Source organism: Actinia tenebrosa, unplaced genomic scaffold (assembly GCF_029948245.1).
Source record: "Actinia tenebrosa isolate PJP-AT-01 unplaced genomic scaffold, QUT_ActTen_1.0 PGA_scaffold1__47_contigs__length_23844297, whole genome shotgun sequence".
NCBI lineage: Eukaryota > Metazoa > Cnidaria > Anthozoa > Actiniaria > Actiniidae > Actinia > Actinia tenebrosa.
The window spans coordinates 9,179,799-9,203,244 of NW_028292578.1; the positions used below are offsets into that span (position 1 = coordinate 9,179,799).

At 36.4% G+C, this 23,446-nt stretch overlaps 4 protein-coding genes and 1 long non-coding RNA gene across 5 annotated transcripts; 4 read left to right on the forward strand and 1 right to left on the reverse strand.

Annotated features, from left to right (window-relative positions):
• The first annotated feature begins 27 nt into the window (after positions 1 to 27).
• LOC116304074 (splicing factor U2AF 50 kDa subunit) lies at positions 28 to 11,293 on the forward strand. Its single transcript, XM_031713726.2, has 15 exons — positions 28 to 239; positions 1,045 to 1,264; positions 1,727 to 1,842; positions 2,471 to 2,667; positions 2,835 to 2,843; positions 3,311 to 3,427; positions 3,620 to 3,676; positions 3,854 to 3,911; positions 4,257 to 4,280; positions 4,920 to 4,999; positions 7,599 to 7,721; positions 8,436 to 8,525; positions 8,925 to 9,075; positions 9,597 to 9,700; positions 10,115 to 11,293. Exons 1-15 carry the CDS (start codon positions 122 to 124, stop codon positions 10,247 to 10,249), a joined length of 1,599 nt encoding a protein of 532 aa, XP_031569586.1. The 5' UTR covers positions 28 to 121; the 3' UTR covers positions 10,250 to 11,293.
• Positions 11,294 to 11,554: 261 nt separating this feature from the next.
• Positions 11,555 to 12,454, forward strand: LOC116304075 (uncharacterized). Its single transcript, XM_031713727.2, has one exon. The coding sequence runs from the start codon at positions 11,587 to 11,589 to the stop codon at positions 12,301 to 12,303; it is 717 nt and encodes a 238-aa protein (XP_031569587.1). The 5' UTR covers positions 11,555 to 11,586; the 3' UTR covers positions 12,304 to 12,454.
• A 114-nt stretch (positions 12,455 to 12,568) lies between these two features.
• LOC116304076 (thiopurine S-methyltransferase) lies at positions 12,569 to 13,722 on the forward strand. The gene has a single exon (XM_031713728.2). The coding sequence runs from the start codon at positions 12,594 to 12,596 to the stop codon at positions 13,305 to 13,307; it is 714 nt and encodes a 237-aa protein (XP_031569588.2). The 5' UTR covers positions 12,569 to 12,593; the 3' UTR covers positions 13,308 to 13,722.
• Positions 13,723 to 14,570: 848 nt separating this feature from the next.
• Positions 14,571 to 18,051, reverse strand: LOC148909820 (uncharacterized). Its single transcript, XR_016120309.1, has 4 exons — positions 17,920 to 18,051; positions 16,334 to 16,375; positions 15,237 to 15,346; positions 14,571 to 14,792 (listed from the first exon to the last, which is right to left on the reverse strand). It is a non-coding gene; the product is annotated as an uncharacterized LOC148909820 (long non-coding RNA).
• A 386-nt stretch (positions 18,052 to 18,437) lies between these two features.
• On the forward strand, positions 18,438 to 20,932 carry LOC148909821 (uncharacterized). The gene is made up of 3 exons (XM_089033028.1): positions 18,438 to 18,621; positions 19,812 to 20,103; positions 20,222 to 20,932. Exons 1-3 carry the CDS (start codon positions 18,452 to 18,454, stop codon positions 20,681 to 20,683), a joined length of 924 nt encoding a protein of 307 aa, XP_088889154.1. The 5' UTR covers positions 18,438 to 18,451; the 3' UTR covers positions 20,684 to 20,932.
• Positions 20,933 to 23,446: the final 2,514 nt, after the last annotated feature.

The window sequence follows — 23,446 nt, forward strand, 5'->3', positions numbered from 1 at the left end:
TCGGTCTGATGTCATCCTGCACGAGTATCCCTCATGGCGTCCATGTTGAATGCATTCAGTCTTTAGTCGTTTGTCAAACTTTATCATTCTTTAGCTTTATTGATATACTATTACGACAAACATGACTTCATTTGAAAGCCCAAAAATGAAGGAAGAAGATGATATCAGTGCTACGATAAGCAGCTTGAGAAAAGACGTAGAAAACGGGCGAGAAGGACGAGGGCGCGAAGACAGCTTCGGTAAGAACAGAAATACTCTCTCTTTGACGTCGAGTTACTAAGATAATTTCATCCAAATTTACTAATTTATTTGTTAAATAAGCTACATAAGATGTTAAAGTAGTGAATTATTTAGATGCTGATGTATTTGAGATTGTGTAATATTCCATGTCAATCTCAGAGATACACCTAATTAATTGCGAGAAAGCAAATCAGAAATAAACTTTATTCCTGCAGTTTATTGTTCAGCGTCCAGTACTTACTCCTTAGCGACCAACTCGAAAGTTTCCACTACTTGGGTCACCAAACACACATTTATATGTTTTTTCTTTATTAATAATCTAATTATCTATTATTTTATAAAAGTTGATTTAACTTTTTCATTGCTTTACTGTATCTTGTGTTGTGTGTAGAGAAAAATAAATCGTAAGATAAAAGCTCCCCAGAGCAATTTTTTGATGAGATGTTTTCATTTTTATTCATATCAAGAAAACTAATTGCCATTTGGTATTTTAGTATTTTGCTAATTCAATTTGACAACTTCTAATAGTCCCCTTCACAGTTCCCTGTGCCATCTTGAGAGGTAGCCATGCCTTTGCATCGAAGCGAGATGAATGATGAGCTTGCAATGATAGAGACCTTTTTTAACACCTTGAACAATTATCCATATATCATTACAAATTCACTGTTCGTCTTGCTTTGATGCAAAGGGACAGCTACCTTTAAAGATGGAGCAGGGAACTGTGAAAGGGACTATTAGGTGTAAGCATGCCATATGATACTTACATTATAAATGAGAATTACAATTATTGCATGTTTATTACAGAAGGTGGCAGGGACAGACCAAGAGACCGTGATCGGGATCGTGATAGAGGAAGAGATCGTGACAGAGATCGAGATAGGGACCGTGACAGAGATCGTGATAGGGATCGTGGTGAACGAAGGAGGAGAGATCGGTCCAGGAGTCGAAGCAGGGATAGAAATGATCGAAGGCACCCTTCAGATAGAGATAGAGGTAGAGAAAGGCCTAGAAGAGATAGACACAGGTTAGTAAAGAACTACTTCAAATAAATAATGAAAAAAAAAGTGGAGCAGTCCTATCTCTGTTGGTTAGTACACTGAATTCATAGCTAGAGGTCCATGCCTCGATCCTCAGGATCAACACATGTTTTCTTTGAATTCTCTCTGATCTGTGTAGTTTCAGCTAATACTCATACTACCGAGTACCAATAGAGTAAGGGAGTAAAGTGTGCACTGCTGTTTTCTGAAAGACAAGCTACTAGCTAAAAGAATACTGACATTAAATTAAAAATAAACCCTTTACTGGGTTTGCATGTTGAACTGCAGTAAACCCTTCAATTGGGAGACAGCTATGTTGTAGGCTATGATTACACCCCCTAACCCCCCCCCTCCCCCCCGCCAATCCTCATCAATATTGTTTGTTTGTTATGAAAGATATTCAGCATGCTTAGCAATACTTAACTAATGCTTTGACATTGTTGTCATAGATCACCATCACCAAAAAGAGATACAAATATTGAAAAAAGAAAACGAGAGACGTTATGGGATATTCCTCCAGTGGGATTTGAGAATGTGACACCGATGGAGTACAAACAAATGAGAGGTTAGGGAAAAGTATTCTATTATTATTGTGTATAGTTTGGGGAAATTTTCTTGCTTTGGGAATCAAGGGTTGAATAGCACATGCCCTTCACCTCTGGGCAGCTTATCCGAGCAACTGGAGGTGATGATCATATGATAAAAGTTGCTTTGTTGCAGAACTTCTCCTCTTTTTAGTGTTTACTAGAGAGTGCGTTACCAACAGTTATAATTTGAATTTAATTGGCTATCAGTTTACAGCGCCGATCTGATCACAGCGCAGATCTGATTATATCTTACGTAATAGGAAACCGATCACAACACAGGAAACCCACAAAGAGCAAAGTTAATTTTCTAAAAGAAGCTCCCTGTGGCTACAAAACTTAGCACATCAACATTTCCAATTCAATCTGCGGCTCAGTCATGTCCTGAACTTACCACTGTTTTCATTGCTATGTTTTGATCAAGACAACAGCCGTGCAGGAAAATCATACAATAGACTAGTGCCAATTAAATAAATTGTTAGGTACATTTACATGCTCTGACTGACAGCAGTGTAATGTCCCATTTTCCTGTTGAGAATGTTGCTTTAGGGTATCGACTAAAAACTTCCACCGACTTTTACTTGATATGCACATTTTTATTTCTTATAGCATCTGGAGCTATCCCCATGGCACCAACTGTTCCTGGCACTGTACCAATACCTAGTGCTGCTGTGCCAGGTATACCAGCACCAACACCTGCCCAGGCAGCAATCACAGCTGCTACGTTAGCTAGTCTTCCACACAGTCAAATGACTCGACAAGCCAGACGTCTGTATGTCGGCAATATTCCATTTGGAATAACAGAGGTAAATACTAAGCAGTTTTTACTTTAATTTGAGTGAGAGTACTGATGGAGAGAGGAGATGCATGATACCAGCCATACTTTACCTTTAAGTTATATTCAGGAATGATGTATGACATTAATAATATTTCTTTTCTTTTCTTTCTATGTCCCTCCACTTCTGTCCAAAAGGAGCTTCAGGTAATGCAAACTATCAAGTGATCTCTCTCACTTTCACTGCTCAAATGTCATGATGATTTATGACAGGTTAATTGACAATAGACTACTGTCAATTAAATAATATTCAGAGCATCTAAAGCCACATGGGAGGCGTACTATAGTAATTTATTTAATAGATGGTTGTATTTTACCCATGAATACAAGGCTTAAAATAATGGCGATGATCAGACAAAAATCTGGCCATGATTGGAACTTGTCTGGTCAAATGTTTGCGATACAGGTCATTTTGACCAGTAACGTTGATCCAGGAACAAGGTATGACCAAATTAAGACCAGCCAATTTGGCCAGCCATTTTGATTTGTGACTGACCAGCTGTTGTTTTAAGTCATGGAATGTATGTAGCAACTTTTTTACTCCACCAATGCTTAGGAATGACATAAGTAGTAAAAATGGCTGTTCTAAATCTGGTTTTGATTGTTGGTTTCAGAACTTGATGATAGAATTCTTTAATGCTAAAATGCATGAAGCCAAACTAAATACAGCACCAGGGAATCCAGTTATTGCTGCACAGATCAACACAGAACAGAACTTTGCTTTCATTGAGGTATGTCAAGATATCCATCCTTTAATCACTATTTTTTATGAGTAAATAGTTGTAATAGGTTATGATAGTTAGAGTATGTCTGATTCTTTGTCTCTTATCCATTTATTTTTTGCTTTCATGTCATGTATGTTTGTATGTAGAAACATGACAGTATTTGGTAATATATTATCATTTAAATTATGTTGATTATAGCTTCGTTCTGTGGAGGAAACCACCCAAGCAATGGCATTTGATGGCATCATTTTACAGGTACTTGTTTACATCTTTATGCTGTAAATAGTTTAATGTTATGTGCTTGTGCGTATCCTGAGAAAGAGAGAGAGAGAGTTGAAAAGAATGTCACAGTTTATAGGATCACCAACTCTCTTTGCTTGTCTGCATTTTATCTTAAAGAAGATTGAATTAACTAAATTATGATGTTTGTAGGGTCAAGCCTTGAAAATAAGAAGACCAAAAGACTATCAGCCTATTCCAGGAATGTCAGGTATGTTATTCTCAATCTATCTTGTTCCACAATACATATGGAGATGTTATATGCCGATATCTAGTGCAATTATTGACTGACAATTCCCAGACATGATGATGATGTCATGTGACCAGTCAAGCGTGAGGCATTTGGGCAGACAAATGTCTATTTCTTTCAGTTGTCTGTTGACCAGTCACTATTAATCTTAGACCTAAGTAATACCATTATTTCTGCGTAATAAAACAATAAAGATGTAACCAAGCATGAAACTGGTATATAAAAATTATATTTTATATAATTTATTAATTATTAATTCATTAAGTTATATGATTAATGGAGGTAAACTCATATTTTTTCCTTCAGAAACTGCTTCAGTTCATGTTCCAGGTAAGAAATTTATTAGAATTTTACATTTGCAGGAATGGGGAGAAGTGGTTATAGCCCCACCTTTTTTTCTTTTTGCATATTAGTCTCTTATATTTTCCAATCTCAGCCCCCACCCCTTTTAGGGTGCTCAGTGGTTCTTTATTTGTAGGTGCCTCATGATGCAAAAACCAGAATATAGTGCACACACTGATAATATTTCAAATGATAATCCCTTGTGCTGATTAGCCATTCCATGGTTGAGGAAAACTGGGTGGACTTGGCATTGCAGTGCATCGTGGGACTGTTTTAGGGGACATATTTCCAAGACGACATCAACTTCCTCTACTATAACAGTCCAAGGAATGGCTAATAGGACCAACAGAGGCTTTGCACCATCATGCGATGGCAGCCATGACAGGGGGCATAACAATAGATTCTCCCCCCCCCCCCCCCCCCCTGGGAAACTGAATTCTTTCTCATGTAAATCAGATAAGACCAGATTCAATTGTTCCTGCCTCCTGACATGGCTGCCATCATGTGATGCTGCAAATCCTCTGTAGAGAGTTTTTTAGAATGCTGACTTATGAAGTCTGTATAAAGTCTCACAGAATTTTTTGTTTTTTGTCCAACTCAAATTGGTTTCCTTCGTTTCCCCACCAGGTGTTGTATCAACAGTTGTGCCTGATTCAGCCCACAAGATATTTATTGGTGGTTTACCTAACTATCTCAATGAAGATCAGGTAATAATGCAGTATGCAATAGAATGCTACTGATAAAAAACAATGGATGAGAACAATTTATTATCAGAGCAGCTCTTTAAGAGTAGATTTTTGCTACAGAATTTTTGATAAAGTATCTAACAAAAAGTTAAGATTCTGGTAAAAAATTTATATATCTTTATGTATATATTAGCTTGAATACAACTTTATTTTAGTGATTCTGATCAAAGTTAAATTTTTCATTAAGCAATACTATTTTAGCCTTTCAATTGTAACTGGTATACAAAAAAAATGGAAAAAAGAAAAAAAAGAAAGCAAAATTTAAAAAGAATAATTCATTTTTAAAACCTTGCCTTTCGCATTCCGACCCTCTCTTTGAGAATTTTTGGAAGCCAATTCAGTTAATCGGAAAGCAATTTTTATGACAAGTGACTAGTGATTTTGGATCGGCAGCGGTTCTTTCTAGTAGGATTCATTTTGCAGGTTCAACGACAAGACAAGTGGTTATGGTAATAAATTTCCACGTTATTTCATTCTCTGTGTTTAATACGAATTCATTGGCAAAAAGAAATTGAACTAATTGAGGCTTTTTTTCTTTCGGCAGCATTTTTTTCAGCTTTTAGTTTCAGGTCTGACGAGCAAAGTCGCATTCCTTCATTTTTTTTTTCAATTTAGGTTTCACGTCTAGGTTAATTTACAGATCTGAAGTGCTTTGGCAACCATGAGCAATATTCTCTCCATGAAACTTGTTTTTTCCCCTTAAATAGACATACATTAACATTAATTTTTAACTATCATTCACTTCTCAGTAGCTTTTTCTATAATTGGCTTTGGTAAATCTTTGTTAATTTTTTATGACAAAGATTTGTGTACTGAAATAGTTAAGAAATATATTTATTATCTATAAGATACTTATTCAAATATGGCTTTCAGTTAATTAATTTGTATCAAATTGAAGCCCAAGAATCTCTTGTTTGATGTTGTCAGTTTAGATACTAATATCTGGAGGTCATATTTGGATCCTTAAGTCTATGATTCATTATTAATATCAATAGTCTAATGCTGTGCTTGTCAGACTCAAAGGTTTCAATACAGGGCTATGTGCTAAATTAAATTAGTTATTTACTCCTGTCGTGAATCACTAAGCATTATGCACAGAGCCTCGCATTAAAACTTTTGTGTGTGACATGCAAAGCACAGCTTGGAAATAGGCGGATTATGATATCTTTGTTATTTGTAAGGAATGGTAAGTGTGCTTCAACATGGTTAATCTCATTTTTACAATAACTTATAATACAATACAAATTTCTCATGCACTGATTGGTTATTTTTTATCATCAATAAGAGGACAGACAGATAAAGCTGACTCAACGAGCGCGTGCTTTTCGTTGGTTGTTTTGATCGCTAAAAATGAGAAGTTTTTATCCTTTTTGTTATTGTAAAAAAACAAATAGATATCAGTTTTTTTATGTGTCTGTCCTCTTATTGACAATAAATTTCATCATTTCATTGTCAAAGTAGTATGTGGATCTACTCGGCTACGCCTTGTGATTCCACACTACGTGGACAATGTGATGACGCAATCTATCATCAATAAGAGGACAGACAAAAAAAACTGATGTCTATTTGTTAAATTCATTAATGATTTTAGGGAGCCACAACCCATTTACTTTGGAGATAATATTTTATCTCTTCAGACCACTTATCATTCACTTGAGTAATGTTTGTTTATTTGAGGGTTAAGTACATTCATTGATATGGATACAACTGAAACAAAAACTTCCATTCTCAGTAAATGACACTTGGTCCGATATGGGAAAACATTACATTAGATGTCCATTCTACCCTCTTGAAACTCTTGTGGCTCTTGATTGTGAGCGGGAAACTGGCAAAGTGTCTCAAGCTTATTTACTTTGTGTAATAAGGAATCTAACCCATATAAAGCAGTGGTTTGCCAGTAATTGTTTACTCCAATCAAGTACACTACCCAGCAATCCTTATAGTAGTACCCTTCAGCCCTGATCATTGAGTATATCAATAAAACGAGACTGACATGGGATGTTTTTTTCTTCCCTATTCTACCCTAGCTAGCTCTGGGGGCTTAAAATGTTCAGCAAAACTGGCTGAAGGCAAGTTGTATGTGGGCAACATGTGCTGGGAGAGAGATGTAGAAATAAATCTTCTACAAACAGAGCTAGAGGTCATTTATGGTAGATGTGCAATAAAAAATCCAAGCACTCTATTGAACAGAGTCCCAATGAAGCAACATTAAAATGAAAATGGAAAAAGAATGGAAAAAAACAGAAATGAGCATCTGGGATTCTGTTTGATATGATTCTCACTTGAAGTCTGAGGTTGTTGAGAATGATGTCTTCATAAAAACAAATTTGAAAATAATTCAAAAACAAAATGAATGAATTTCTTCCTAAGTAGGCAAGGCATCTTTTATTAATGAGAAAATTACTTGGCATTTCGTTCTACTTCAGGTTTTTTTACCAACATGAATAGTCAACAACCTCAGGCTTTCTTTAGTGTGAATCATTTGTAAACAAGTTGTTAAGATCTTGATATTCACTCAATATAGTTTTTTGATTTTTTCTTTTCTTTTCATGATCTGTAGGTCAAAGAGTTATTGGCATCATTTGGTGACCTCCGAGCATTTAACCTTGTTAAAGACAGTGCTACAGGATTATCTAAGGGCTATGCATTCTGTGAATACGTGGAGATTGGAATAACAGATGTTGTAAGTACACAATAATCACTTTGGCAAAATTTACAAAACCAAATACAAACTAGGTGATTTAGACTTGGCATGCAATGCATTGTTGTCACTGAAAATTTCAAAGTATTTTCTATTATTTTTTGTCAAAATGAAGGATTTTCCATTAACAACAACATATTATAGGGTAGTTCTAGAAAATATCCAATCTTGTACCCAGAGCCTGCGTTTCTTCTGGCCTGAGATGAAGAACCGCTTGCGCAGGTTTCCGGAATTGAGATGTAATAAATGAAAATCATGCCTTTAAACAGAGTTCTGTGTTTACTTCTGATCAAAATAAAAATAGAAATTGGGAACATTTTTATTTTTATTTTTGGCAAGTCCTTTTAACATATGCACTCTCATACTGGAAGTCCAAGAAATCCTGGTCTCAAAGAAATGAATTATGCAAGAGCCCTCGTTCTTCGGCGCAGGCCAGAAGAAACACATGCTCTGGGTATGAGATTGGAAAATATCCATACCCCTAACATGGGTGAATTCTTTTTTTCCCCACCCTTGCCTTTGGTAATTCTAAAATCTTTTGAGGCCCCTGGTCCTAGGAATTCCATCCCTATTGCCCCCTCCCCCACTCCGAAATTGTATTGACTAAATCTGATTCTAAAAATCAACATGCCTGAAGTTATATACTGCACTGGAAGGTTGCGGCTAATGCCAAATTTTATTTTACTTATTCATAAGGCTATTCAAGGACTGAATGGAATGCAACTAGGAGAAAAGAAGTTGATTGTACAGAGAGCAAGTGTAGGTGCCAAACAGAACATCAACAATGTAAGTAGTACTTGTCATGTGTCCTGGGCTATCAAACATAGTCCATTAGTAGTGTATCCTTGAGAACCTACAGCTGTACAAGTTTTATCAATACCCTAAAGCAACCTCTGGGCTGATCTTTATCAGGGTCATAAACGAAATTGGAATTTAGTATGTTGTTTTATAATGATTAAAAAATATTTTCATATATTGTATATTTATATAGATTCACTTTTATATTGGTATTGTTTATTCTTTTTTTTTCTATTTATTTATTTCCTTTTTTTCCTATAATTTATGTATGCATTTATTCAATTTTTAATATTTAAGGGGCACTGGGTCATCAGTTGTGTTACCGTTGTTAAATAAAGGCAGTTATTTATTTATTTATTTATTTATTTATTTATTTATTATTTCTAGCCTCAAGCCATCAACATGCTTCCAGCTCAGTTCCAGATTCCAGGGCTTGACATTAATGCAGCAACTCAAATTGGACACCAGATGACAGAGGTTATTCAACTGATGAACATGGTCACCCCAGAAGAACTCTGTGATGATGAAGAATTTGAAGGTATGACTATGTACTGGTTGTTATATATTAAAGTAGTGTATATATAAGTAGGTAGGTACTTTATGCAACTTTCTGTGTTGAAATAATCTATGCAACTTTCTGTGTTGAAATAATCTATGATTGGACAGCAGGACAGTGTTGATGCTGATAGCAATGATGATGGAGATCATGTTGATGATGATGATGATGTTGTCAGCAAAGATTATGATGGGTGGTCATGATGGAGGTGATAATTATTATGCTGATAGTGATTATATAATATGATGGTGATCATGTTAAGTGATGATGATGATGGTAATGATTGATGAAGATGATTGATGATGATTATGGTTGTGATGATAGTTGATGATGATGATGATGCACTTGCAAAATCTGCCATATGTACTTCAATATTTAAAAAACTCTTTGGTATAAAATATGAAATAATATAAGGGATCTCAAGTAAATTGTCATTGAACTATAGAGTAGTTGATAAACTTTCATGAGCAGTGAAACAAATGATAGATATTTTATATTTTCAGAAATCTTTGATGACGTAAGAGAAGAGTGTAGCAAGTATGGCCGTGTTGTAAGCATGGAGATACCCAGACCAGTAGAAGGAGAAGAGCCTCCAGGTTGTGGCAAGGTATGGTAGCACTTTGGCTTCACAAATAAAACATTTTTTTCTGTACACCATTCAGTAATACAGCATGCAGAAGAAGAAGTGTGAAGAGAGGCAGGTTTCATAAGCAAGCTCTTCTAGAACTTCTTAAGTTCTTTAAACACTTCCCAAGAAAAAGCTGTTTTACTTGTCTTATTATGTAGAGAGAAAAATGTATTCTACATGTAGGATTCAATGTCGTTTTCTTACACTTCTTTGCAAAGCAGGCTGGCAGTGTGCACTAATAATATCAGCTATATGCTCTGGTCACTAATAGAGCACAATTCTCTACCAATCAGAGCACATATAGCAATGTGACTATTCAATATAAATCATCAAACTCATAATGAGATATTAATAATACTTCTAGGAAAATAATTTTGCTTTGTTTTATGACAGATCTTCGTAGAGTTTGCATCTATAGATGATGCTGCAGCTGCTTCACAAGCCCTTGGAGGAAGGAAGTTTGCCAACAGAGTAGTAGTTACATCATACTACAGTCCTGAGGAATACCATAAGAAGATATTTTATTGATAATCCTAGTTATCGATAAATCTTGTCAATATGATAGCAATGACAGTGTAGATCGTGTTATTGGCATTTCCTTGCAATTCTTTTGTTTTTACCAAGTACCATTGTTAATCGCACTATGTGCCCTTGTATAGTGCACTTGTTAGTGTGAAGTCATTAAACCCATGAAATAGATATTAGATTAATACACATTAGTAGACACTAATTCCATTGTTTTCTTTTGTCTATTTGACTATTACACATTGGCTAGTATATTTTTTTCATGGGTTAAATGACTTCACTCTATTGTAGTAGCATTGACAGTTTAGCTGATTCTGTCAGAATTTGTTTCTGCATGCTATTCATGATAGTTCTATCCAGACAACTCCAGATATATTTTGTCATCTGTCTATAACCTTTACACAGGGCTTAAAATAACAGCCGTTCAGTCACTGGTCATGATCACATGCCAAATTAGTTTATCTTAGTCATACATCACTTCTGGCTCACATTACTGGCCAAGATGACCAGCAAGGTAAAGATTTGACTGGGCAAGCCCCAGTTCTGATGGGACGTTGTCCAATGTCATGCTGTTATTTTAAGTCCAGCTGACACCTATATGAATTAATGTTTGGTGCAAGTGAAACAGGAGAAGCCTTGGACTTGCAGACTGGAGGAAACAGATACAAATCTTTCAAATATGGCTGTGCTTAATATGGTTTTTAGAAGACATTTCTGTCATGATGGGAGCTGTGTTTTTTTAATATTATAAAAACTAGGCAGTATACAATTTGGTTGCCTAGCATTGTTTGATACATACATAGTTCCTTGTCTGTTACTTTTGGTTCTTTCAAACTGATGTAAAACTAAGGTTTTACACAAAATTAATTTACTGAACGCTTCATTTGTTTCTTTTTATTTTGCTCTTTTCTTCATGATTTAATTATTCGATGTGCCAAGTTGCTTAAAATGGAGAGAAGAAAAGAAAGAGATGGAAGATGAAATAAAAACTTCCTCTTTTCTTGTTGTTACTGCATTGTACAGAATTGAATAAATGTTGAACCAATATCTTGTATGAACTAGATTATTAATGTTCATGGCTGACTCATTGTGTTAGTCTTAAGGAGGGAGGAAAACCTGGAAAACACAAGAAACTCTACTTACATCTCATGGCAAGAATCAAGCCTGAGACCCCATAGGAGAGAGGCAAGGGTACCGCACTTGATTTTCCTCTCAAAACAGTTTCTGCTAACTGATTTAATTGTCACACGACACGGCAGATGAGGTGTAAGAAAGTGGGCTTCCTGTGGTACTGATGTCCCTGTATTATGTAACAGTCACTGATTCCATGAGAGAGAAACATGGCAGATCGTTGCGACATAATAAATGTCGAATATTGGTCTAAACGATGGGCTAGTAATGACGCTTCTTGGCACAAGAGCTTCATTCAACCATGTCTGGAGCAACATTATCAGAAGCTGCTACCAAAAAATGACGGCGAACAAACCAAGGCTCGTATCTTTGTACCTCTGTGTGGAAAGAGTTTAGACATGTTGTGGCTTGCTGAGAAAGGTTGCCAAGTTGTTGGCCTTGAAGGCGTCGAAGAGGCAATTCTGGAATTCTTCAAGGAAAATAATGTAGCCTACGATGTGAAAACCTTAGATCCCGATGGCATCAAGTGTTATTCATCGCTTGACAAGAGCAAGGATATCTCAATCTATCGGATGGATGTGTTTAAAGTGACTCCCATCATCTTAGGAGGAACTCTTGACGCTATTTGGGACAGGGGCTCATTATCAGCTATTGGATTGTACGTAGAAAACCGTGGCAGCCGATATGCTGACATTTTGTCGTCTCTACTCCGTCCAAGTGGGTGTATAATGATTGAAAACCATGTCTGGTTCAACGACCCAGGGCCAAATGGTGGACCTCCAAGTCATGTTCCAGCTTCTGTCTTGAAGGATTTGTTTGGAAAGAATTTCGATATTACCCCACTGGAGGTCGATCAAAGTATTATTCCTAAGAATGATCGATACAATAGAGTGTATAATCTAATGAGGTTGAAAACAAATCATTGAGTCAAAACTTCTTTTTGAATTTGGTTGCAAATTTCTTGAAGGGCGCTTTGGGTTCCCTGTGGTTAAAGGTAGCCCAAAAACCCCAAAAATGTAATCAAAACGGATCTCATCAAAACGAAAGAAATAAAAACAAGTCTTTTACAATAATAAATAGCAAAGTAATTGATTTTAAAATTAAATACGACCCTCAATTTGTTTATGAGAAATCTAAAATCATTTTGGTAACGTTGTCCTACTTCTCGAGTTGGGCTCCCTATGTTTGATAATTATTTGATTATTTGATTAGCAACATGACGAGCCATACCGACTTTGATAGCGAATGGGGTGAAAATTGGGCTGAAGGGCACACCCCATGGCATATAAACTACGTACAACCTTGCTTGGAGCAGCATTATAAAAAACTACTGCCTAAAGAGAAGACCCCTTCGGCCAAGGCAAGAATCTTTGTACCCTTGTGTGGAAAGACGGTGGATATGATTTGGTTGGCCGAGAAGGGATTTCAAGTAGTTGGGCTCGAAGCAGTTGAAGAAGCAATTCTAGAGTTTTTCAAGGAAAATAGTGTATCCTACGATGTGAAAACCTTAGATCCCGATGGCATCAAGTATTATTCATCGCTTGACAAGAGCAAGGATATCTCAATCTATCGAATGGATGTGTTTAAAGTGACTCCCATCATCTTAGGAGGAACGTTTGACGCTATTTGGGACAGGGGCTCATTATCAGCTATTGGATTGCACGTAGACGACCGTGGCAGCCGATATGCTGATAAACTACTGTCTCTACTCCGTCCAAGTGGATGTATAATGATCGAAAACAACGTCTTCCCAGAAGACCCAGGGAAGGACAGCCATCCCACCCATGTCCCTGAACCACTTCTGAGAAGTCTGTTTGGCAAGACCTTTGATATTACTCCACTAGAGGTGGATTTGAGTAATATCCCACCAGGACCAAAGTACCCATTCTACAGGGAATACTTCCTGATGGTTGCTAAGACCACGACCTGATCCTGCCTGCGTACGTTCGTTTGAACATGACAGAACACCAAAAAGAATCAGTTTCAAGGACTTGATGTAAAACTTGTTAATACAACTTTTATTTCGTTGTCATATTTTTATCTTAGCGGACACTTCTATAACAAATTTCCGCACATTGATTTCCCGATTTTTCACTATTTCGTTTTTCGTATTGCTCTCAAGACTGATTTGTGGCAAATAAAATGTTTCACATACTTTTAGAGTGATAATGTATGGGTTACCTGTGGTCTAATGCTTAGGTAAGTAGCAGTGGCGAAGGTGTATCAAGCAAGATGCACAAACCAAGGTGCCATTGTAGCACACTGTAGGTGGTGTGGGTGGGGTGTTGGTTCAGCAATGTTTCTTGTGATTACAAAAAGCTAAATAAAAAACGTGGTCTTTATTACGTCCATCGCGCGCAGTTCAATGTGTACTTTTGAAGTTTAAGTCAATGAGAAACTACACACGCTGAAAAAATGCCATAGTAGTTACGTTGATACTCAATTGCGGTTTTTCTGTGGTACAAATGAACAAAGCTGTGGTCTTTATCAGACTCAGTCGCCACGTAGGAGCTTTTGACGTCACTACGCAAAGGTCACGCAACGTCTTGTCTGCTGGGATCCGTCTGCTGTCACAACTGAATATGTATTTAAAGTGCTTTACTAAGATAATCATCATGGATCATTCATTGTTTCTGGTAAACGACGCACGTCCATACGGATACGACGCTCGTTTATCAAATCGTGTACGATTCATTGAACGAGCGTCGTATCCGTATGGCTCATGTCCGGTCCGGACGATGTTGAGTGAACGAGCGTCGTGTAGGGTGAACGTGCGTCGTTCGAATGATCGAGCGTCGTAGATGCATCAGCGAAAGTTTGGTATGACATATGAAGCGCGTGCCGTACCCATTCCAAGCTGTCTTTGATGTTTTTTATAATTTTTTCATAAATAGTTGCTCTCTCGAATGCTTTGTAAACCGCAACTGTTTCGATTACCCGAGTCTATGATGTTCGGACTATATGTATATCACTTTATGCAGATAAAGAAATTAAATCATCTAGCTGGAATACATTCAACTAGGTCTAAAAACAATTAGCAAATGAAGCTTGAAAGAAAAAGAATGAAAATCATAAACGAAACCAAGAAAAACTCAAATTCCTTTATACATATATATAAGATGCATTTTATAATTCCGTTTTCTTTCTTTACATTTATACACGATTCAGACAAACACGAGTCAGACTATCCATATTTATATGTAACTCTCTTTTATTTTTCATATTTTGTTACATATCACTTTTATAAATATTACATGACGCTTCAGATATTAAACAAAAATTGATAATTTCCATTTTTTTATTTTTAACTACAGTTTCAGACATAAAAAAATTGTTTAAACTATACATGCTTTTGAACTTTCCTGAATAAAATAAATGTGAATTAAAGCTGTCTTCATTGTTGGTGCAGGATTCCCTAGAAGAAGAAAAAGTCACAAGGCACTCTTAGTCCCAACGGGATTAATGAACGCTTTCCTTTCAACTAATACCCATTCTTTTGTATTTTTGATATTTGTTTTTGTTTTGTTGTCTACCTTGTTCTCAATGGTTTCTTTTGTCTTATTCTATCTTATAAACACTCCTTTCTACCACATCCTTTTCTTTTACTCTGACTAAGGAATAGCATCCGAAACGTCAATAACTTTTTTTCATTTCTTAACAGTCTATATTTTACCCTTTTAGCATTATTATTTTAGTTTTTTTTTTCTTGTTAACTGAATTCAATTTCCCCCCATAACTTAACCTTAGCAGATAATGGCATGTAAATGAATAAACTTTAGAAATTTTTGCATAGCAGTTGGAAATTATATTTGGCATTTTAGCATAAATTGCATACCAATTTAAAAGACTACAAAAGTACCTTCCCAAAGCCTACCAACAATACATAATTTATGTATTATTATGCGCTTTTTGGATTCAACGACACTTCATCACACGTTAGCTCTGTTGATGTATTATTTATTTCCTGTCCTGTAATCAAAAACAAAATTCAAGTGGAAGTATGCCTTTCTAAATACGAAGAAAGTCAAACTTCCACAACTCAAAAAATTCAGAGTTATAGCCTTCCCACAACTCAGAGTTATAGCCTTCCCACAACTCAGAGTTCAAGCCTTCCCACAACTCAGAGTTCCAGCCTTTCCACAACTCAGAGTTCTAGCCTTCCCACAACTCAGAGTTCAAGCCTTCCCACAACTCAAAGTTCAAGCCTTCCCACAACTCAGAGTTCCAGCCTTCCCACAACTCAGAGTTCTAGCCTTCCCACAACTCAGAGTTCAAGCCTTCCCACAACTCAAAGTTCAAGCCTTCCCACAACTCAAAGTTCAAGCCTTCCCACAACTCAGAGTTCAAGCCTTCCCACAACTCAGAGTTCAAGCCTTCCCACAACTCAAAGTTCAAGCCTTCCCACAACTCAGAGTTCTAGCCTACCCACAACTCAGAGTTCAAGCCTTCCCACAACGCAGAGTTCAAGCCTTCCCACAACGCAGAGTTCTAGCCTTCCCAACAAGATGCATTTGTAATGACCTACACCTTCATATGCAAGGTCATTACAATTGTATTTTAGTAGGAAGGCTAGACCTCTGAGTTGCAAGTCAGCGATCCCCTTGTTGCAAGTCAGCGATCCCCTTGTTGCAAGTCAGCGATCCCCTTGTTGCAAGTCAGCGATCCCCTTGTTGCAAGTCAGCGATCCCCTTGTTGCAAGTCAGCGATCCCCTTGTTGCAAGTCAGCGATCCCCTTGTTGAAAGTCAGCGATCCCCTTGTTGAAAGTCAGCGATCCCCTTGTTGAAAGTCAGCGATCCCCTTGTTGAAAGTCAGCGATCCCCTTGTTGCAAGTCAGCGATCCCCTTGTTGAAAGTCAGCGATCCCCTTGTTGAAAGTTTAAAACATTAAAAATTTTTAGTATAACAGCATTTAAAATCAACAAGTTCATCCATTGTTATATTATGATTTCCACCCACCTTAGTATGGTTGGATTTTGAATGTATTCAACTTAAGATCTTCTGCTTAAAAAAAGGTGCACAGTAAACATATTAGTAAATAGAATGGAAATAAGTTATCCCAGTTACATGTCCTCATCAAAAACAGTCAGTCAATGTTAAAGTTCACAAACATTGTAGACAGGAAGCACACGCAACATATATAACATACTTTTACTGATACTGATACTGATTTTTTTTTTTTTTTTTCATTTTAAACACCTGATGGTTTAAACTGTACCAAATCCCCATTTACTTATATGTTTGCCACTAGCGAGTACCAGGCCTTTAAGGTTTTGCACTAGTGGCTTATTAGAAAGGGGACGTCCACCTGACGATTATGGACAGTTGACGTTGTGATGTGTCTTTGCCATCCGGCATAGAGTAAATACATGAAACTGTTTTGTGTTATGAGATTGATGTACAGAATCTCAAGAATAACCTCTGTCCAGGAGTCAAATTTGTTATGAGAATTAATCTAATAAAGTGAAAGCATAAACAAACATAATTATAGTGCTTTATTACTTAGCAGTTTTTTTCTTGATTAAGTTTTCGTATGTAAATCTGATAATTATAATATATGTATATAGTTTTAATGGATTGTAAATTATTATATATTTTATGTACATGTATGTAGATAGGTAGGTAGGTAAGTATGTTTATCAAACTCATTAATAATTCATGGCAAAATACAACGGAATTCACGCCCGTGAAGAGCGTTGTAAATCTGATACAAAACTGTGTTCATTGCATAAACTTTAAATTGAATTTTCGTGGCCAAATTCACATTAATGTTGAAAATTTAAGTGAAACACAAAGGAACTAACCTAGACGTGTCCGACGTGTCGCGTCCGTGTTGTATCAGATATACAATCACTCGGATACCCCTCGTGGTTGTATATCTGATACAACACGCCCACTATGTATGTATGTATGTATGTATGCATGTTTGTTGTTAGTTACCTTTATAATTTAGGAACCAATAGATACTCGTAACGCTTTGAAAGTCCATATCCACTCACAAGAACTCATTTGAAAACTTTACTGATACCTATTAAATTCCAAATTGTACTCTCGTGCGATTTGATATATGAATAGGAATTTTGAGATCAATTCTAGTATATCTATATTCGCGCGCTCGCCCATTATATACACTATATCTAAAGATCTAAAGTGAGATCTTAGACTAAATTAGAATTCTTTTACCCCATTCCCCTAAAAAATTAATTACAAATACGTAATTCAGCCTAAAATATCCCTGTATATATATATATATATATATTGATTCACCGTCTTTGAAATTACTTCCAAGGTCGCACTTCAACAAACATAGTTGTAAATAGGTAAGTGAAAAAGATATAACTTTGTTTGGAACTTCAAAGCCACCATGGTTGTAAACAAGAAAGTGAAAGAGATTTCTCTTGTTTAGATGAACGTGAGCTAAAGCAACTCGAGTGCGTAGACATTTTGTATATTATATTTCGTATCAATGTTAAACGAGCGATACGATAATACTTAGGTTTCGTTTCGGGTTAAACTTGAATAAATTTATTTATGTTTTTGCCTACCATTATTTGAAGACTTTAGGTAGATTGCTTACTGCGCAGAAAAGACTTTGAACATTCACTCTGGCATTCCAGCAGCTCCTGGCACGGCCATCGCACAACGGGGAGAATACGACTCGGGTGCCGAGGTCATACACAACCCGCGTCGGACCATGGGTAAAAATCTATAAATATTCGGTCACCTTCAAACCGCCGTCGAGAGAACTATTACTTTAAAAATAAATCATATGAAATTAATATTCAATTTTAATCTTCATGAATCTTTAAAACTATTGAGACAACGCTTGACCAACAAAACTTCTATTACAATCTTCTTATATTTAAAAATATATGAGTAGTAACACGTCAAAAAGTGACCTTTCCCTGTTGCCTGTTGTTTGAAGCAAGATACTGCGGTGTTAAAACTGTAATCCGACAACCAACTTCCAAGAACAATACTGTGATTGGCCCATTCATTCCTGGTGTTTTATTTACGCTTCAACTATTTCCGACCGACCTAGTTTACCTAGCGAAATGTGACAGCTCTCGACAAAAAATGGATAGATCTCTCAATCAACTGATGTTACTTAAAAATGCTCCGAAAATTAATATTATAAACTGGCTTCAAAATTACGGTCTCATTGCTAATCCGTTGTTTTGTGGTGACTGCAGCCATAATATGGACTTGGTTAGAAGAAGTGAATGTCATGTTGACAGTTATCAATGGTGAGAACTCGATGAATTATAGTTTAACCACTTATAGTTGCCCTTATTCAGTGGAATATGACTATCCGAGTTGGGATTCCAGCTGGGTTTTGAGTTAGGATTAGAGTAAGGATTTGAGTAAGAATTCGATTTGGGATTTGAGTTGGGATTCCATATTGGAACAAATATTATTGGATATTATAACCATGCAGTTCTTTTGCATAAAACATTACCAGCATACAGTTTGTTGTATACGTAATACATATTAAAATCATTCCATACACTAGCTGTGGGCTACTCGAATTATACAAACCCCGAACACTGAGTATAACTTTTATGCATTTGGAGTAAAAGTAACGCATCACAATGGGAGATCAGGGATTTTAATTACTTGGGAAAAGCCGCTATAGGGAAAGGTCACGTACACTCAAGAGATCAAAATACAAGAACAACAACAGCTAAAAACCAAGTTAAAAACTCATTTATTAAACCACATTCTGCTATGCTCCGCCTTGGTCTGTTGAATCAACTGATATGATACTTACGAATCTGCTATATGTAATACACATTTCTTTCATAAAATCTCTGTGATCAGGCATAAATATCCACGAGATGGCTATATGGTGCGTCTGATCGTTCATCTCTGAAAATCCTTGCAACACTCGAAGATAAACTGTACATTCGCGCGCTGCCCATGTAATATCATCTATCTGTCCTATGATTTCATGGGACATATAAATGAATGGCGGATTAAATGTATGCATGAATAAATGAATAAACAAAAATAGCTAATTCATTGAACGTGAATAATGTTTACTTATCATATTGCATAAACAAGATCATAAATAGATTTTTTCGGGATTGTGTTAATTTCAATCATTAATAATTCACAGCATTATGTACAGATAAATCAATTACGTATACGAAGTGAATCTTTTAGTCAAAAGAAATGCTTGGTAATTCTAAACAAATGATTGGCTAAAACCAAGAATCCCAACTCGAATCCTTACTCTGTTGCTAGCTAATTTCTCTCCCTTTATCATATATTCATTCATACTCATTGATATCTGATAATGTCTTATGTCTTATGTTGTCTTTTTGTTTTTTTTCTCTCGTATTAATCAAACTTTCTTCGTTCTTGCTATTGATATGCACCTCCATAATGCTTAGATACACTGTAATTAGTGATATATTAAGGTTGTATTTTTTAGGAGGTGCTCCGCGTGTAAGAAGAAAAAGAGTTTGCGGACCAACAGTTTTTTTGGCGAATTTCCAAAAACTCCGCTTGCTGTAGTCCTTCTTCTCATATATTTTTGGAGTGAGGATCACAGTCGTAAAAGAACCAGCAGAGCAATTGAACTTCCACATAACCTGGTATCTCTAATCTTCAGAAAATTGGAGGACATCTGCACGGAAGATTTGGCAGCATATCCCATCACGCCCTTTGGTGGTGCAACTTGCGTATTAAAGTGCGATGAAAGTAAATTCCATCACAAACGCAAGGTATTACAAAAAATTCAAATCCGCATGAACTTTTTCTTTCTTTATATGAGTGATATATATTTTTTTTTAGATTTCACATTAGTGTATATTATTTTTTCATATCGTTTTCCTTTGATAGTACAACAGAGGAAGGCGACCAAACAATGACGGCTGGGTTTTCGGCATAGTTTCAACGGCCTACACACCAGTTCGTGGATATTTTGAAGTGGTCCAAAAGAGGGACCGAGCAACGTTGCTTCCGATCATACAGAAATGCCTTTTACCAGGAAGCGAACTTCATACAGACGACTGGGGGGCTTACGATGGTATAACAAATCACCTGCCAAATATTGTTAGCAGACATCGCGTGGTCAACCACTCGTTAAATTTTGTCGACCCAGTAACAGGAGTACATACACAAGAGATAGAATCTGCGTGGAACACATTGAAATGTGGTGTAAAGGAAAGGAAAGGAATTTGCAAGGAGGATCTTCAATCCTATCTTGATGACAGAATGTGGCGTCAGTGGAAAGGAAATGGTGACATTTTTCTCAATTTTATATCGACCCTGACTTTGCAGTATCCCAATGTTCCTGTATGAGAGTTTGAAATGTAAATTTAATTGTTATAATGCCCAGATAGGACGACGGGGAATTAACGCCGCATGAACGAGGATTTAATTTAATTAAATTTATGCCCTGTCCCAGGATTCCGTTAGTGCAGGTGGGTAGTTTCCATTGACTAGTGAGTACATGCAAATTCAAAACTGCCTTCAATATTACAATTACTGTAACAATTATAGTAAATCATAAAGTTATAATTAGATACGTTTGCACTATGCAGTATTAAAATTGTCCCCAGAGGCACCGCGAGAAAAAAAAAAAAGCTTCTTTCGCATCTGCGTAGTCAACGACACAAGTAGCAAGAAGGCATGTACAGTTATTGTTGCAAATAAAAGAATACCCAAAATATGTGGATGTTGATTATTTGCAAAATAAGTTTTCGTTTGAAAACTACAGATTCACAAGTCTCATATACCTCACAAACAATCGACCTCATGAAACGAACGAACGAACAAGCGATCGGAATGATACGATAGATGGATGGATGAATGGATGGATTGATGGAGGGAGGGAGGGAGGGTAGGAGGAAATCTGATTTTGCATTTCGCATTTCTTTAATTTAAGTTAGTAGTGAATTCTTTAATTTTCTTTTGAAACGATACTTATGGGAATATATATGCAGTACCAATTCCCAAAGATAGAAATTGTATTCCATAGAATACTCTATTAACTTTATATTGGTATTTAATTCACCAACAACTTTCCCATGCTATCAGTGAGTGCTTGGAGGCAAGCCTCCAAATAGCATGTTACTAAATTATTAATAACAAAAACGAGCTTTAAGATCTATATATTTTGCTGGAAGAAGACTATGCAATTCCTTTATTTGCTAAGGATAATATACTATACCCCATTAAGGGATGTGATACCCGATTTAGGTGGGAGGTGTCGTGTTCCTCGTTACCTACCACTTTTGGAAGTGAAATCTTAGACTTTGTCCCAAAATACATTCAAACATATTTATTCGTCTTTTATTAACAAGTGCGTCTAAGAGTACAGTAGATTGCTTTTACCGTTGCTTATGAGTTTATTAGATCTATGAGCTAATTTATGGTTTTTACTACATTTATGGTTGTTATTACATTTATGGTGAGTATATACACAGCCTGGAATTCCATGCCCATCTAATTGGGGATGGAAGCAAGTTAGAAAGTCCTGGACTCCACTTTGGACAACTCTACAACAAGTCAAGGACACCTGTCAGGAGTTGATTCGCTGTGGATGTAAAACAGTTTGCAAGGGATGTTGTAAATGTAAGAAGGCTAACTTGGTATGCACTGGACTGTGCAAATGTTCAGGAGAACGCGACTGAAGAATAACATCAAACCACGATTTAATAAGAATGTATATCAGGTCAGGTTCATGCCTGCTACTGGTAACATGTAACCCAGTACTACCTGCGCAATTTTGCTCAAAAAGCGCGTGCGTAGGCTCCCATTAAATGCTGATTATCTCGAAAACGAGCTCGGGACACCCTATTTTTCTTTCCAGATTTGGAATCAGCATTAAATTTCAACTCGGAAAATCGATGTTTTAAGAAAAGTTTAAAACAATTTCCAAAAGTAGGCAGTCACAATAAGGTAATTCCCTTGTTTTGCACTGCGTATTTTTCTGCGCATGTAGCTAAAAGCATGGAACTAACAAAGTTTAGGCATTTTTCTTTCGAAAACTAAATAAGAAACACGTTCAAAACCAAATTTCACTTTATTCTCTTTTTTGGGTAGAGGAATTGCGATTTTTATCTGACTCGCCCCAGTCTCGGAAAAGTGTAAATTTTCGACTATTTTGATATGTTTTTTCAAGATAAATCAAAAACGATAATGGTGATCCCCATTTTTTTATTTCAGGTTTTTGATAAATGCAATGCTCACAATTATATATCACAATATGAAGGAAAGATTATCGTATAAATTTTGAAATATTTTGATGAGAATAGTTGAGAATAGAATAGCCCTTATTGTTGCCTTTTATAGACCACCATACTATGACATTCCTACTTTTATGAGCAACATGGAAGATATTGTGGCTAACAAAAGTTACCCCAATATTCAAATCAGGAAAGAAGAATAACGAAAATAACTACAGACCTATTTCTGTTCTTCCGTTGTAGATCATCAATGCCTTCTCCACAAGTTAGAACACTATGGTGTGAGAGAAAGTGGTCTAGAATGGTACTGTGACTATCTCACCACTCGTACACAAAGAGTTAATTATGGAAAGGAACTTTCATCCATCTTTCATATCGATTACGGTGTACCTCAAGGGTCAATACTTGGGCCTATACTGTTTGTCCTGTTCATTAGCGACTTGCCTCAATGTGTACAGAAATAACATATTGGTATGTATGCAGATGATACAGTGATATACACCTCTGGGGCTGACGCAAGTGTTGTAGAAGAAACTCTCCAGCAAGATTTGAAGAGATTGGAGAATTGGATGACAAGCAGCAGATTAATACTAAATCCAAGCAAGACCAAATTGATGCTTTTTGGTACAAGGCAAAGATTACAAGGAGCAGAACTTAGAATCCAGCTTCAAGGAAAGAACGTTGATAGAGTCTTAGAATTTAAGTATTTGGGAATCTATTTAGATGAAAGTTGAAATTGGAATGTACACGTTGATGCAATGTGCAAAAAGGTTACAAACGATTAGGTTTGCTTTCTCGCATAAGATCTTGTTTAACAGTAAAAGCGTCCAAATGTGTATATAATAGCTTGATATTGCCAATACTTCATTATACA